This window comes from Oryza glaberrima, chromosome 5 (genome assembly GCF_000147395.1).
Source record: "Oryza glaberrima chromosome 5, OglaRS2, whole genome shotgun sequence".
Classification (NCBI taxonomy): domain Eukaryota; kingdom Viridiplantae; phylum Streptophyta; class Magnoliopsida; order Poales; family Poaceae; genus Oryza; species Oryza glaberrima.
The window spans coordinates 25163995-25178124 of NC_068330.1; the positions used below are offsets into that span (position 1 = coordinate 25163995).

The 14130-nt window shown below is 45.8% G+C and overlaps 2 protein-coding genes and 1 non-coding gene across 3 annotated transcripts; 2 read left to right on the forward strand and 1 right to left on the reverse strand.

The window, feature by feature from the left end:
* Positions 1-2936: 2936 nt before the first annotated feature.
* LOC127775018 (phospholipase A1-II 6) lies at positions 2937-4575 on the forward strand. The gene is made up of 2 exons (XM_052301318.1): positions 2937-3664; positions 3739-4575. Exons 1-2 carry the CDS (start codon positions 3062-3064, stop codon positions 4369-4371), a joined length of 1236 nt encoding a protein of 411 aa, XP_052157278.1. The 5' UTR covers positions 2937-3061; the 3' UTR covers positions 4372-4575.
* A 59-nt stretch (positions 4576-4634) lies between these two features.
* LOC127775020 (phospholipase A1-II 7) lies at positions 4635-8740 on the reverse strand. Its single transcript, XM_052301319.1, has 2 exons — positions 8052-8740; positions 4635-5243 (listed from the first exon to the last, which is right to left on the reverse strand). Exons 1-2 carry the CDS (start codon positions 8664-8666, stop codon positions 4635-4637), a joined length of 1224 nt encoding a protein of 407 aa, XP_052157279.1. The 5' UTR covers positions 8667-8740.
* A 3204-nt stretch (positions 8741-11944) lies between these two features.
* On the forward strand, positions 11945-12083 carry LOC127775267 (small nucleolar RNA Z247). The gene has a single exon (XR_008017939.1). It is a non-coding gene; the product is annotated as a small nucleolar RNA Z247 (small nucleolar RNA).
* The last annotated feature ends 2047 nt before the right edge of the window (positions 12084-14130 follow it).

Here is a 14130-nt window from a genome sequence, read left to right on the forward strand (position 1 = left end):
ATGGCTGCACGCTGCATGCACAGTGTCTACTTCCATAATATAAGGGATTTTGAGTTTTTGTTTGCAATGTTTGATCACTCGTTTTATTAAAAAATATTAAAATTATTATTTATTTTATTTGTGACTTACTTTATTATCTACAGTACTTTAAACATAACTTTTCATTTTTTATATTTGAAAAAATAATTTAAATAAGATGAGTGGTCAAACGTTGTTACCAAAAATTCAAAATCCCTTGTATCGTGGGACGGAGGGAATACTCCAAATCTGATCAAATCCAAGCGAGAGTGTCATGCTTAATTACCTCTTGCCATTTTCATGTACTAATCGGAGTAGTCGTAGTACATTGGTACTGCCTTACATGCCCGTATATTGCTCGTAGCACCAAAATAGTACTGTAGTACAAGACAACCAGCAGAGGACAAGGTAGCCTTTCACCCCATGGGGGCCCACATGTCAGTGCCTGTGGGCCAAGGAGCTCTGCACCCAGGTGCCATGGCTTTTTTTTTTTAGACAAGGGTGCCATGGCTTTTGCTATACCAGTGTCAGCTTTGAAGAACAACTTAGCTTGGTTTACTGCTCCAAGCACTAGTAAATGTCTGACGGTTTATACAGATTTTTGTTTTAAAAATCTAGAACTCCCTCTATCCTAAAAATACGGAACAGATCTAAATAGAGGGTGTACAAGTTAAGTTTTTTTTTTTAACCGAGGGACCGGGAGTAGAGCAGTAGTAAGCATTTTCAGCGTCGATACAGCGTAGGAGTAATAAATGGGACTTCCATGAATGCGAGGGAGAAAACCGTTGGCTCCTCCCGTTCATTCACCGTCTAGTTTGTGTTTGGGATTTTGAGATTTTGAGCGGTCGGTCGACACGCTCTCTCGGTGCCGATTTCACGTGATCCTTTCGATTATTGTCGATTGTATATTGAAACATTGTTAGAAAGTTGTGAGCAGATTGAATAGCAACGGTGGCTATCTGAATATCTGATTTTTTTTTTGATGGTTCAGATGGAAAAGCAGTTTGCACTTTGCAGCAGTTGAACGCCAAACGAATTTCGCAAAAACATCATTTCATTTGCATCGCCGATCTTGTGCGCTAATCATATTCTCAGTTGTACATATGTACATCTCAATAATCGTGTGTACTGGAGCAAGATGCTATCATCAGGTCCACAAACCCTGACTTGCTCTGCTGCTACTGCTAGTGCTATCCATTCTCCAACTTCTTAATGACACTCGCATATGGTTCCATTAAAAAATGCAGGTACTAGTATAATAAATACGCCGTCAGTGATCTTAACAATGGTAGTTAATGAGATGATTAGAACTCCCAAATCAAGGGCAACTGTATCTGTCCTGCCTGCATTTGTCCTCCGGCATTCTGACCAAATGAGCAGCAGCACATCCTGCCCCCACACGATCGATGCAAAATCCTGGTGTTTTTGGACAAAAAATGATGGCGTTCACCATATGTCGTATTCTTTTGATGCTCCTGCGGAAAAAAAGCTGACTCCACATCACACGCACCTGCTGCTGCTATCTCTCTCGCCTCGGACACAAACAAGTGAAGACGAGCACGAATGCAAAGCCTTCTGCAGTGCAATGCTTGCACTTCTGCAGGCTGCAGCTCACACATGAAAACTTGTCGATCTCTTGATGACAGCCAAGCTCAGTGACAGTGATATTGAAACAGGAACTCAAGAAACCTGTGTGAACAAACAATTCGTACCGTGTCCAAGGATTCACAGCATCTCAATCGCTGATGACATGCCTGTCTATCTGCAGGGAGTCACAGATCACGAGAAAAGTTTCAGATCATCAAAGAGAAAGATGCTTCTCGTGTGACCAACGTGTCGGCAAGGATGAACAGTAAGAAAGGCCATCGATAGAAGAAGCAAAGTCGAGAGCTAAGCTCAGTGGTTAACGCAATTGATTTGATCACTCACGTTTTGGGGTCGGGAACGCTTGGTATGAACGTCACCAAATTAGTCGCCAAGGGAAGTATTCGCATCGACGCAAAGGATTTGCTAGATAGCTAGGTGGATCGAGCACTATCGATCGCCATGGGAGGATATCTTGAGCGTTTGTCTTCATGCTCGAGTTGAGGATGAGAGATTCGATTGATCGGACCCCAGGTTGGTGGAACTAGTTAATCCTGGCGTGTTCGTCACTTTAAGCAACCCCAAATCGCTCATGAATTGCAACAGTGCGTGCTTACAGGATGAATGCTGCATATGTCATGGTTATTTTAGCCGGCCCTAATCAAAGTTTGCTGCAGCTTTCAAGAGTTCTGAAATGTTTTTGGATGGATCAGTTTGGATTCAGAAATTCATATTGAGCAGATGGCTTTGTAGATGGCCGATTAGAGTCCCTATTGTGGACAAACTGACGGTCCAAATAAGCCCACTAAATTTTGGAATGGTAGTTGCGATCCAATAAAGCCCAAATGAATTTTCAGGCCTAGGCCCGTTTATGGTTAACGAAATTCCCCGCCAAGCTAATTAGGCCCACAACACTTTGGATCTAAATTTATGGCCCACCAGTAAGGCCCACATTAATGGGCCTACTTCCTGACGTGCCGTTTCTTTACCGACTGAGACCCATCTCCTCCATTGGCGCGAATCTCTCGCCGCCGACGCGAATCTGCACTGCAACTCTGCGAGCCTCGAAGCAAGGATTCTGTTCGATGATGTCCGTAACTGAATTTCTGAGCTCGAACACGTCAAACGTTCATGCCGTTTCGATGGCTTTCCACTCCACCCTCGCGTTACTGTGGCGTGCTTCTTGCTATCTCTTCTACCATTTGATCTTCTTTCCCAGTTAGGGCATGCAGTTACACACGAAGCATATCTGCTCATGTCATCATGCATCTACATCATCGACATGTCATGCTCATGCCATTGGCATGCACTGTGAGTGTTCATCATTATTCCCACGAGCGCAAGAACGCTCGAGAAAGATTGGCACCATGTCAACCATTGCCGCTGCTGTATAAATGGTTGCTAGGTTGCAGTGTGCCAGTTTCAATTGTGTGGCTGTGACCTAGCTAGTCGATCGGCCATGTCGTCGCAGCAATGGCTTGGTGACGGGACGGCGCGGAGGTGGAGGGAGCTCCATGGCGAGAGCGACTGGGACGGCCTCCTGGACCCGTTCGACCTCGACCTCCGCCGCACCGTCATCCGCTACGGCGAGATGGCGCAGGCGACGTACGACGCCTTCAACCACGAGAAGCTCTCGCCGCACGCGGGCCTCTCGAGGTTCGCCGCGCGCCGCTTCTTCGAGCGGGCGCAGCTGCCGGGCCACGCCGCGGCGTACCGCGTCGCCAGGTTCGTGTACGCGACGTCGTGCGTCGCCGTGCCGGAGCCGCTCATCCTCCGGTCCGCGTCGCGCGCGCGCAGGTGCAGGGAGAGCAACTGGATCGGGTACGTCGCGGTGGCCACCGACGAAGGGAAGGCCGCGCTCGGGCGCCGCGACATCGTCGTCGCGTGGCGCGGCACGGTGCAGTCGCTGGAGTGGATCAAGGACATGGACTTCGTCATGGTGCCACCCAAGGGCCTCCTCCGGGACAAAGCTTCCGACGCCATGGTGCATCGAGGGTGGCTGTCCATGTACACCTCCAGGGACTCTGAGTCCAGCCACAACAAGGACAGTGCTCGAGATCAGGTAGTAATGGCCGGAGTAGCACGGCACGGTCACCTACCACATTGTCACTGATCGACATGGATGTTGCCATGCAGGTGTTGAGCGAGGTGGCGAAGCTGGTGAGCATGTACCAGGACGAGGAACTGAGCATCACGGTGACGGGACACAGCCTCGGCGCCGCACTCGCGACGCTGAACGCGTTCGACATCGTCGAGAACGGGTACAACAGGGCACCCCGCGCCGCGGCGGCGGCGGCGGGCTGCCCGATCACCGCGTTCGTGTTCGCCAGCCCGCGCGTCGGCGGGCACGGCTTCAAGCGCCGCTTCGACGGCGCGCGCGGCCTCGGCCTCCGCCTCCTCCGCGTCCGCAACGCGCGCGACGTCGTCCCCAGGTACCCGCCGGCGCCGCCGTACCACGGCGTGGGCACCGAGCTGGCGATCGACACGGGCGAGTCGCCGTACCTGAGGAGGCCCGGGAACGAGCTGGTGTGGCACAACCTCGAGTGCTACCTGCACGGCGTGGCCGGCGCGCGCGGCGGCGAGGCCGGGCGGTTCAAGCTCGCCGTGGAGCGCGACGTGGCGCTGGCGAACAAGTCCTACGGCGCGCTGCGCGACGAGCACGCCGTGCCGGCCGGGTGGTGGATCCCGTCGAACAGGGGCATGGTGAGAGGCGCCGATGGCCGCTGGACTCTGATGGATCGCGAGGAAGATGAGGATAGTGCAGAGTAAATGATTGGATGGAGTTTATCAATGTGCACGAGCATGAACTCGCATATGCATCAAGAAATAATTTCTGGACATCTCAACGTGTCCAAAATCAATATCTTTGTGTATGTAACAATGTCCAAATCAACACATGCATTTGACTGGACAGAGTTTTATTTACAAATGAATTATATGATGTGGGAAAATCCCATTTATTCGACGTGTCAAGCCCATTAACGAACACTTCTATACGTAATCCATTTTGCAAATTTTTCGAAATCGAGAGCTTAAATTTGCTCGAAATCGTGGAGCGTCCAGTGGCCATCGGCGTCCTTGACCATGCACCTGTTCTTGGAGACCCACCACCGGGGCGGCACGGGGTACTTGTCCTTGAGCGCGTCGACGCCCTTGTTTGCCAGCGCGACGTCGCGGTCGACCTCCAGCTTGAACCCGCCGGCGCTGCCCTGCTCGCCGGCGACGCCGTGGAGGTAGCACTCGAGGTTGTGCAGCGTCTCGATGGTCCCCGGCGACCGCAGGTACGGCGACCGGCTGGTGCTGATGCGCAGCTTCACGGCCACGTCCACGTAGCCCAGCGGCGGGTACATGGGCACCACGTCGCCGGCGTTCTTGACGTGGAGCGCCCTCAGGTCGGGGAACGACGCGAACGCCGCCTTGAAGAAGCCGTCGCCCACGCGCGGGCTCGCGAACACGATCGCCGTCACCGGGCACGGCGGCTGCGACGACGACGAGCTCGCCGGCGGGCAGTTGGCGCCGTTGGCCACGATGTCGACGGCGTTCAGGGTCGCCAGCGACGCGCCCAGGCTGTGCCCGACGACGGTGATGCTCGTCACCTCGTCCTTGTACAACTCCATCAGCCTCCTCACTTCCTCAAGAACCTGCAAGCATTTTCTTGCAGAATTAATCTTTTTTTCTTTTTGGACATGACGCATGGTTAATCGAGAGGTTTTTTTTTCGGTGTAATCATGGGGCCTCATCTTTTCGCTTATGCTTATATTTATCAGCCAAAATTTGAATTTTCAACATTAAATTTGGAGCTGATTTTGAGGTTTTCTCATCGAAGTTTATTTTTCAGCGTTTGCTTTTAGATCATTAATTAAGAACACGTATATAAAAGTTTTATTTACAAATCACTTTTCGTTTGTAAATTTGTCATTCCGCTTATTCCACGAATAAAAGAAACGAGGGCTCCCAAGTAGTAACTTGAAGGTAGCTTATGTGATCAGACATTATGTAAAAATATGTGATTATCTTATATGGTTGGGCATTATGTTAAATTGTGATTATATAGGCAATATCAGTGTCACATAAATAAATCTTTCAAAGTCTTATTTTAACTCTTGAAAAGACAATCCCAAAACAGAACAAGAATGTGCCACATCATCTAATGAATAATAGCCGTTAAATCAATAAGCAAACAAAACAGGTAGAATAAATCTTAGTCATTGGATAAAAGATGATGTTCCAGAGCTTTCCGTTGTCTCCTTGATATGTGGGAGAGAGATATAGAGCAAAGAAGACACACATAAGAACTAAAGAAAAAAAATAAATGTTTGCATGGTTGAGAGAAATGATAAAGCCATTTCTTCTTGAAACAAACATATATTTTATATATTTTTCACAATAATTTTTTTAGTGAAATAGATATTACGCCATTTTAACTCTTGAAAAGACAATCCCAAAACAGAACAAGAATGTGCCACATCATCTAATGAATAATAGCCGTTAAATCAATAAGCAAACAAAACAGGTAGAATAAATCTTAGCCATTGGATAAAAGATGGTGTTCTAGAGCTTTCCGGAGTCTCCTTGATATGTGGGAGAGAGATATAGAGCAAAGAAAACACACATAAGAAATATAGAAAAATAAATAAATGTTTGCATGGTTGAGAGAAATGATAAAGCCATTTATTCTTGAAACAAACATATATTTTATATATTTTTCACAATAAATATTTTAGTGACATAATATCAGAAATAGATATTACGTCACTGATCGAAATATAGTGATAGTCACGTGAATGCACGACTTCATGCACTAGTCTCATGTGATTAGACATTATCTTAGAAAAATGTGATTAGATAGGAAATATCAGTATCAAAAAACAAATCTTTCAAAGTCAAATGCTAACGATAAGGACATTGTTTGAGAACAGTTTAGATAAATCTGACGAGTAGCATAACAAATATAGGATAGCTACAATTAATTCAGTCAAAGGCAACAACACAAGTTTGGTGCATCTAATCCAACATATCTATATATGCAAGTCTGACTGTCGCTGTGACAGGTACAATAATGAACATTATTAGAGATCGAATAATTGAAGAAATTAATCAGCAAGAAGGCGCGCTCAGATTGACGAGCGATATTATATAACTTAAACTTTTTTTTATAGCAACGTAGTTTAACACGTTATGTGTGTATACCTACTTAATTAGCTAGATGATGATACTTAGAAAAATATAATGACGAAGCCCGCTACCAGAAATAACAAAAAATAATTTGCACATGCATCTGTAAATGAATGCTATTTGTATTAAAATTAAGTTAACTAATTGAACAGCTTTAATTTACTAGCCACACTTTTTTATAAGAAACTAGCATACTACCCCTTCCGGTCATGACAAAATATATTGGCGTGTTGTAATATTCAAGGTATGAAAATTTGAGTATCAGCATCTTTTAAAATATTTTGGTCATAGTTGGGTAATCTGCTCATTATGAGCTTAATTTGACATCATCCGTAATCTGTCACGCTATTCCATTATTGCTTTCTACCCCTTTGTAGAATTATAATAGCTGAACAAAAATACCGTTCTCTTTAATTAATTTTATAAAACCTATATTTTGGCCCTATTTTTGGTATGGAGGATTTTTCAGAGTTGAATGTACCTACCTTATCTTTGAAACAACTTAAATGTATCTACCTGCATAGCTGACCACCCTTAACATCATATGCAGTACTTCGCAAATAATTAAAAATGTGCTTCTTTCAACTAATATGTCAATTTTCCAGGCAAAGATAAATCAATATCCCAATTTCCTGCTTGAATTAATGCAACTATGCAAAAGTAATGATAATAAAAAATAAGAAACAAAAATTCAAGAAATACCATTGATAATCACTTAATTTCGAGAAATATCATCGATAAGTACGGGTTCTATGAAATGCCATTGTACAAACAATTTTGTTTCAGAAATACCACCAATATCAGGGTTTCAATTCGTTAGCAGTCTTACATTAAGTGTTATAAGATGAACAGTGCATTTAACGACACATGATGGATGGAACCCTAACAACGATAATGTTTGGAACAAAATCGCTTGTACGATGACATTTTATAGAACTTGCACTCGTCGATGATATTTATTGGATTTGGGTATTTGTTAATGGTATTTTTTGGATTTTCTCATAAAAAAAATCGGTTAACATGGAGCAAACTGAAAGGTGCATTCAGTATTCGAGTGGGATTCTCTGCAGTATTCACAAAAAGAACATTTATAATTTATTGTTACCGTGGTCATATAGAATTCTCTACCTTTCCAACGTCAAAAGAGACACATGCATGGATGATTAATTTGCAAATTAAAGGTGTTATTAATTGTCTCGAGACTTTCGTCTTGTGGTAGTAATAGGCTAATAGCTTAGGTCAAATAATCACTGGAAAAGTGAAGTGGAATTCACCTGGTCTCTGGCGCTGGCCTTGTTGTACTTGGAGTCCTTGTTGCTGGACGTGTACACGGACAGGAAGCCCCGGTGCACGATGGCGCGCGGGTTCGCGGCGGCGGCGGCGCCCAGCACCGGCGCGGCGGGCACCGGCGTGAAGTCGAAGTCGTTGACCCACTCCAGGCTCTCCACCGTGCCGCGCCACGCCACGACGATGTCGCGCCGCCCGAGCGCCGCGACGCCCTCGTCCGTCGCCACGGCGACGTACCCCATCCAGTTGGACTCCCTCGACCACGCCGGCGGCAGCAGCGACGGCAGCGGCAGCAGCAGGAACGCCTCCGGGACGGGGAGCCCCGACGTGGCGTAGACGAACTTGGTCACCGCGTAGCTGCCGGCGGCGGACGCGCCCGCCGCGGCGAGGAGGTCGCCGTGGCCGTACACGCACGCGCCGGCGTGCGGCGAGCGCCTCTCCCGGTTGAAGGAGTCGTAGGTGGCCTGCACGAGCTCGCCATAGGAGAGGATGGAGGAGCGGAGGTCGAGGTCGAGCGGGTCGAGGAGGCCATTCCACGAGTCCTGCCCATGGAGCTCGCGCCACCTGTCGGCGATGCCTCCAAGCATCGGCGACGACGACATGGCCCGGCTGGTGTTTTGTTGCTTGCAGCTACGTTGGGTTTTTTTTGGCGACTTGCTAGGATAGCTAAAGCTAAATCTTATGCTTTGTTCGTTTCTGCTTTGGCGCGTGTGTGTATTTATATAGGTCGTTTCGATGTGGTCGATGCTGATCGACGTAGCCTTGTATTCCTGTAATTTTTTTAGATATACTAACTCCGTTTCACGATGTAAGATTTTCTAGCATTGTCCATATTCATATAGATACTAATGAATCTAGACATTATTATATAAATATTCATTAGCATCTATATAAATATGAACAATGTTAGAAAGTCTTACATTGTGAAACGGAGGAAATACCTTATATAACTTGAACTACTATAACTTATTACTCTCTCCGTTCTTAAATATTTGACGCTGTTGAGTTTTTTAAATATATTTGATCTTTCGTCTTATTCAAAAATTTTTGTGAAATATGTAAAACTATATATATACATAAAAGTATATCTAACAATGAATCAAATGATAGGAAAAGAATTAATAATTACTTAAATTTTTTTAATAAGACGAACAGTTAAACATGTTTAAAAAAGTCAACGGCGTCAAATATTTAGGGACGGAGGGAGTAACTTATATGGCTATATACATTTACATGCCTCTAAGAAATTTACTTAAAAACCTGCTATTGGACACTTCCATTTTCACATTTTGATCGTTCAGCAAAATATTTGCAAATGCTAGAAATTATGCTATATTGTTAAAACGTGTATATAGGAAAAACTTATATTAAGCAGTCTAAGGTGAAAATAATTACTGTTAGTTACTTGAGAACGAAGTATATAAGCCAAAATAAGATTGTCACAGAACTGCGTGCATACATGCACTGTGCAGGACATATACTCTTATATATGCATGAGTTCGATCAAATATAGTTTAACTCTGTCGTACATAACCACACATACATGTGCATGATACTACTAAATTAACGTACTAATTAAACTGATCATGCATTTTTGGCTTTGTCTGGCGTCCGGTACTCCGGTTTGCACGAGCTGGACTCCGATCAAACGTCACAGCCGGTGTTAGCTAGGCGTGTGCGTACGCGGTCTTTCTATCTAACAAGCGATATATCCTACGTGCACTCGTTTGCCACACTGGCTAAGAATTACGCGTGTTCCTCTGCCAGATCGCACTGTGTTTATTTCAGTTTATGATCCACTGTCATCGTGGATAAACACTAACAGGGGATGCACACTGAATTTTAATTTGTAAATAACCAATGCAAATAGAGTCGTCGATGGCTACTAGCTGTTCTCGGTCAAGGAATATATCGGTTTGATTCTTGTCGTCGCTCATAGGTTGTGATGCTAGTAGCAACCTGACTTTGATTTTGTGGTTGGCAAGTGTTGCAATCATGTGCCCCTTTTATTAGTATTTACTTTCTTGATGAACTTAACTTTGCAGTTCTCTGGTTTCAGTAAGAAGAGGCAAAAACCGATGGTAATTCGAGGCATATCCCAGCTAGCAACTAGGCAACTGGCCATGGCCAGCATTGGTGTGTACATGGTCAGTGAGTTTGTCACTTGATTGCGTGCAAGCTTTAGTTGCTTGTGGCCACGAAATTCTGACCATTTTCTTGCTCATGTTCTCTTCTTGTGTATTGTAGATATATAGACAGGCTCAGCAAAAATAAATGTCCGTTTCCTCTCAATGGCGAATGAAAATCGCTTACTACCTATCCATCGCTCTCAAGCGTACGTGCAGCATGGGCATAAATAAATCAACGAAATCAATGCTCCAACAGATATTGATATCAATGGAATCAAGCATCCAACAGAGGTTGATATTATCATAGGGGTTTTACTTATTCAGGAGGAGTTATTGATTCCAGTACGGGTAACAAGGATAAAAGACAGTGAGAGTAGCACATTCCAACTGTTTCTGACCACTGAAAACGACCACACATCCAACGTTGGACAGGATCAGGATTACCCCCCCCCCCCCCCTTTTCAAAAAAAAAACACAATCCTACCTACGAACCTGGACACATGTGTATCTTGGTTCATTGCTAAGAGTTATCTTTTTTTTGGACGGAGTAGTACATATTAGTGTAAGAGAACGGCTAGACAACGGGATTTCGTTTCAACGGGATAAGTGTTGATGTCACCTCCCCCGCATCTAGCGCTCCGTCGCTCCCAACTAACATGTCTGAACCCAAGTCGCACATGCCGCTCCACGTCAAACATGCGCTATTCCGTGTTCCCACTAGTGCAAGTGCCCTAGCTTGACCGATCTACGTGCATATTAAATGGGTCTCAACGACTAGGTCTCTTTTTTTTTTGAGAAACCGAGAGATTTATACTACCAAACCAGCAGAATCGCTGGATACCAGCCGTTACAGACCAGGCGGGCAGCCTGCCCAGGAAGACACGGTCTGGAGATTACAGCCATATGCGGCAAGCTCATGCGCCACCTTATTACAACTCCGGGGCGAGTAGCTAATAGAGAAGGAATGAAAACAGCTCAAAACTACATGTTTAATCTCAAGAATCACTCCTATTAGATATAATCATGTGTAAGCATAACAACCTGGCCGTATCGATCTTATCTTAGCTGATAGATAATGATTGTAATCAGGATTAGTTAGAGAGATATTAGCCAAGGTTGTTATGATCCTGTAAAGCCATGTTGCCGGCTATTGGCAACCATTTAAATATATGCGGGCGCACCAAGATCGGTGACGACACCGCTTCCTGCACCTTTGTTTCCTTTCATGGTATCAGAGCACCACAAACTCCTTTCAATCCAATCTATCAATGGCAAGTTCGTCCCAGTCTTCGGCCTCAGGTTCCCTCGGAGGAATCACGGTCACGGAGAAGTTGAGCAAGGGAAACTACCTGATCTGGAAGGTTTAGGTTCTCGCCGTCATCCGAGGAGCACGCCTCGACGGCTACCTCACCGGTGCCACAAAGAAGCCGTCGGCGACCATCATCATCAAGAAAAATGAGAAGGAGGTTGAGGTCTCCAACCCGGCGGTCGATGAATGGATCGCCAATGATCAGCAGGTACTAGGTTATCTGCTAACCACTATGAGTAGAGATGTTCTCTCCCAGGTGGCTACATGCAGCAGTGCTGCATCTCTCTGGAGCACGATCGAAGGGATGTTCTCTTCGGCAACAAGGGCGCGCTCCATCAACACCAAGATCGCACTGACGAACACGAAGAAGGGCGACCTCGGCATTGCTGAATATGTCAGCAAGATGAGGGCGCTGGCCGACGAGCTGGCGACTTCCGGCAAGCCCGTTGATGAAGAAGACCTGATCTCGTATATAATTGCGGGATTAGATGAAGATTTCGAGCCCATCATCTCCTCCCTGGTGTCCAAATCTGAGCATGTAAGCCTAGGAGAGGCTTACTCACAGCTGCTCAGCTTTGAGCAGCGCATGAAGATGCGCCAGGAACACTCGGCCAATCTCGCCAACAGAGGGCGTGGCCGCGGCAATCCAGGAAGGGGCCGCAACAATCAGCAGCCGCAGCAGCAGCAACACGGCCGTGGAGGAAACAGCTGCGGCAGAGGACGCGGCAACAACTCCAACCAGCGACAAGGAGGCAATGGCGTTGATAATCGCCCCAAGTGCCAACTTTGTTACAAAAGGGGGCACACCGTGATTGATTGCTGGTACAGGTATGATGAGGATTTTGTTCCTGATGAGAAATATGCAGGCACAACAGCATCCTATGGAGTAGATTCAAATTGGTATGTAGACACCGGCACTACGGACCATGTCACCGGGGAACTTGAGAAGTTGACCATCCGGGACAAATACAAGGGCTAGGACCAAGTGCAAACTGCAAACGGCGCAGGTATGGTAATCACTCACATAGGTCATTCAGTTGTTAACACCCCATCACGTCCCCTTGAAAAACATTCTATATGTTCCCAATGCTAGTAAAAACTTGATTTCAGCCTATCGTCTTATGGTTGACAATGCAACCTACTTTGAACTGTAATCTAAACATTTTTCTTTCAAAGATCAGGCCACAAAGGAGATGCTTCTTAGAGGACGCTGTCGTGGCCGGCTGTTCCCGCTTCCATCTTCATCGCTTTCGACTCAACAAGACAAGGAAGCACTAGCAGCCACCACACCGTCCCTTGAGCGATGGCATTGCCGCTTTGGTCATCCCTCCTATGCTATAGTAGAGAAAGTAGTCCATAAAAGCCATCAGCTACCCTTTCCCAAGTCGTCTAGCGTTTTTAGCAATCCTCTTGAGTTGATTTATTCAGATGTTTGGGGTCTCGCTCCTGTTGCTGGGGGTGGAAAGAAGTACTATGTAAGTTTTATTGATGCTTTCAGTAGGTTTACATGGATCTATTTTCTCAAGTATAAGTCTGAAGTTTTTCAGAAGTTTCAAGAGTTTCAGTGCCTTGTTGAGCGTATGTTTAATAGAAAAATCATATCCATGCAAACCGACTGGGGAGGCGAGTATCAAAAATTGAATAGCTTCTTTAATAAAATAGGCATCACACACCATGTTTCATGTCCACACACCCATCAACAAAATGGCTCAGCTGAACACAAACATCGACACATCGTTGAAGTTGGTCTTTCTGTTTTAGCCCATGCTTCTCTACCACTAAAATTCTGGGATGAGGCCTATCAATCTGGTGTTTATTTGATTAATCGCATGCCCACCAAGGTTCTTGGTTATTCCTCTCCTCTTGAATGTCTGTTTAAACAAACCCCTGATTATCAAGCCCTTAGAACCTTTGGGTGTGCCTGCTGGCCAAATCTTAAGCCATATAACTCTCATAAGATGCATTTCCGTTCTAAGAGATGCACTTTCCTTGGGTACAGTCCTCTTCATAAAGGCTTTAGGTGCTTAGATTCATCTACTGGACGCATTTATATTTCCCGTGATGTTGTCTTTGATGAGTCTGTTTTTCCTTTTGCCGAACTAAATCCAAATGCTGGAACCAATCTTCGTAAAGAAGTTAATCTTCTTCCTGCCGATATGCTTAACCCTGGGGATGTTCAGCTGAATGATCATGTGAACTATTACCCTACTGCTCCTGCTAATATGGTTGCTGCAGAAAATCCCGTGGAAAATACAGAAGAAAATCTCGCCAGCACTCGTGATGATGCAGCTGATTCCGATGGCAGCGACACAGGCACGATCTCCAACGCTGATCCAGCAGACGACGCAGCAGGTGACATGACCGCCAACCCCAATTTGCATGACAGTTCGACACATGAGAGCAACATCAGTGCGTCGGCTTCTCCTGTCAGCCAATCGTCCATCGCCACGGCACCAGAAGCCACACTTCCCAATCCGCAACAACACTAGCAGGCGCCGAGATCCTCTGCGCCCGGGGGAGAAGCGAGCCGTCCTGTCACACATCTTCAAAAAGGTATTCACAAAGAGAAAATTTATACCGATGGTACTGTTAAGTATGGCTGTCTTACTACCACCGGAGAACCTAGGG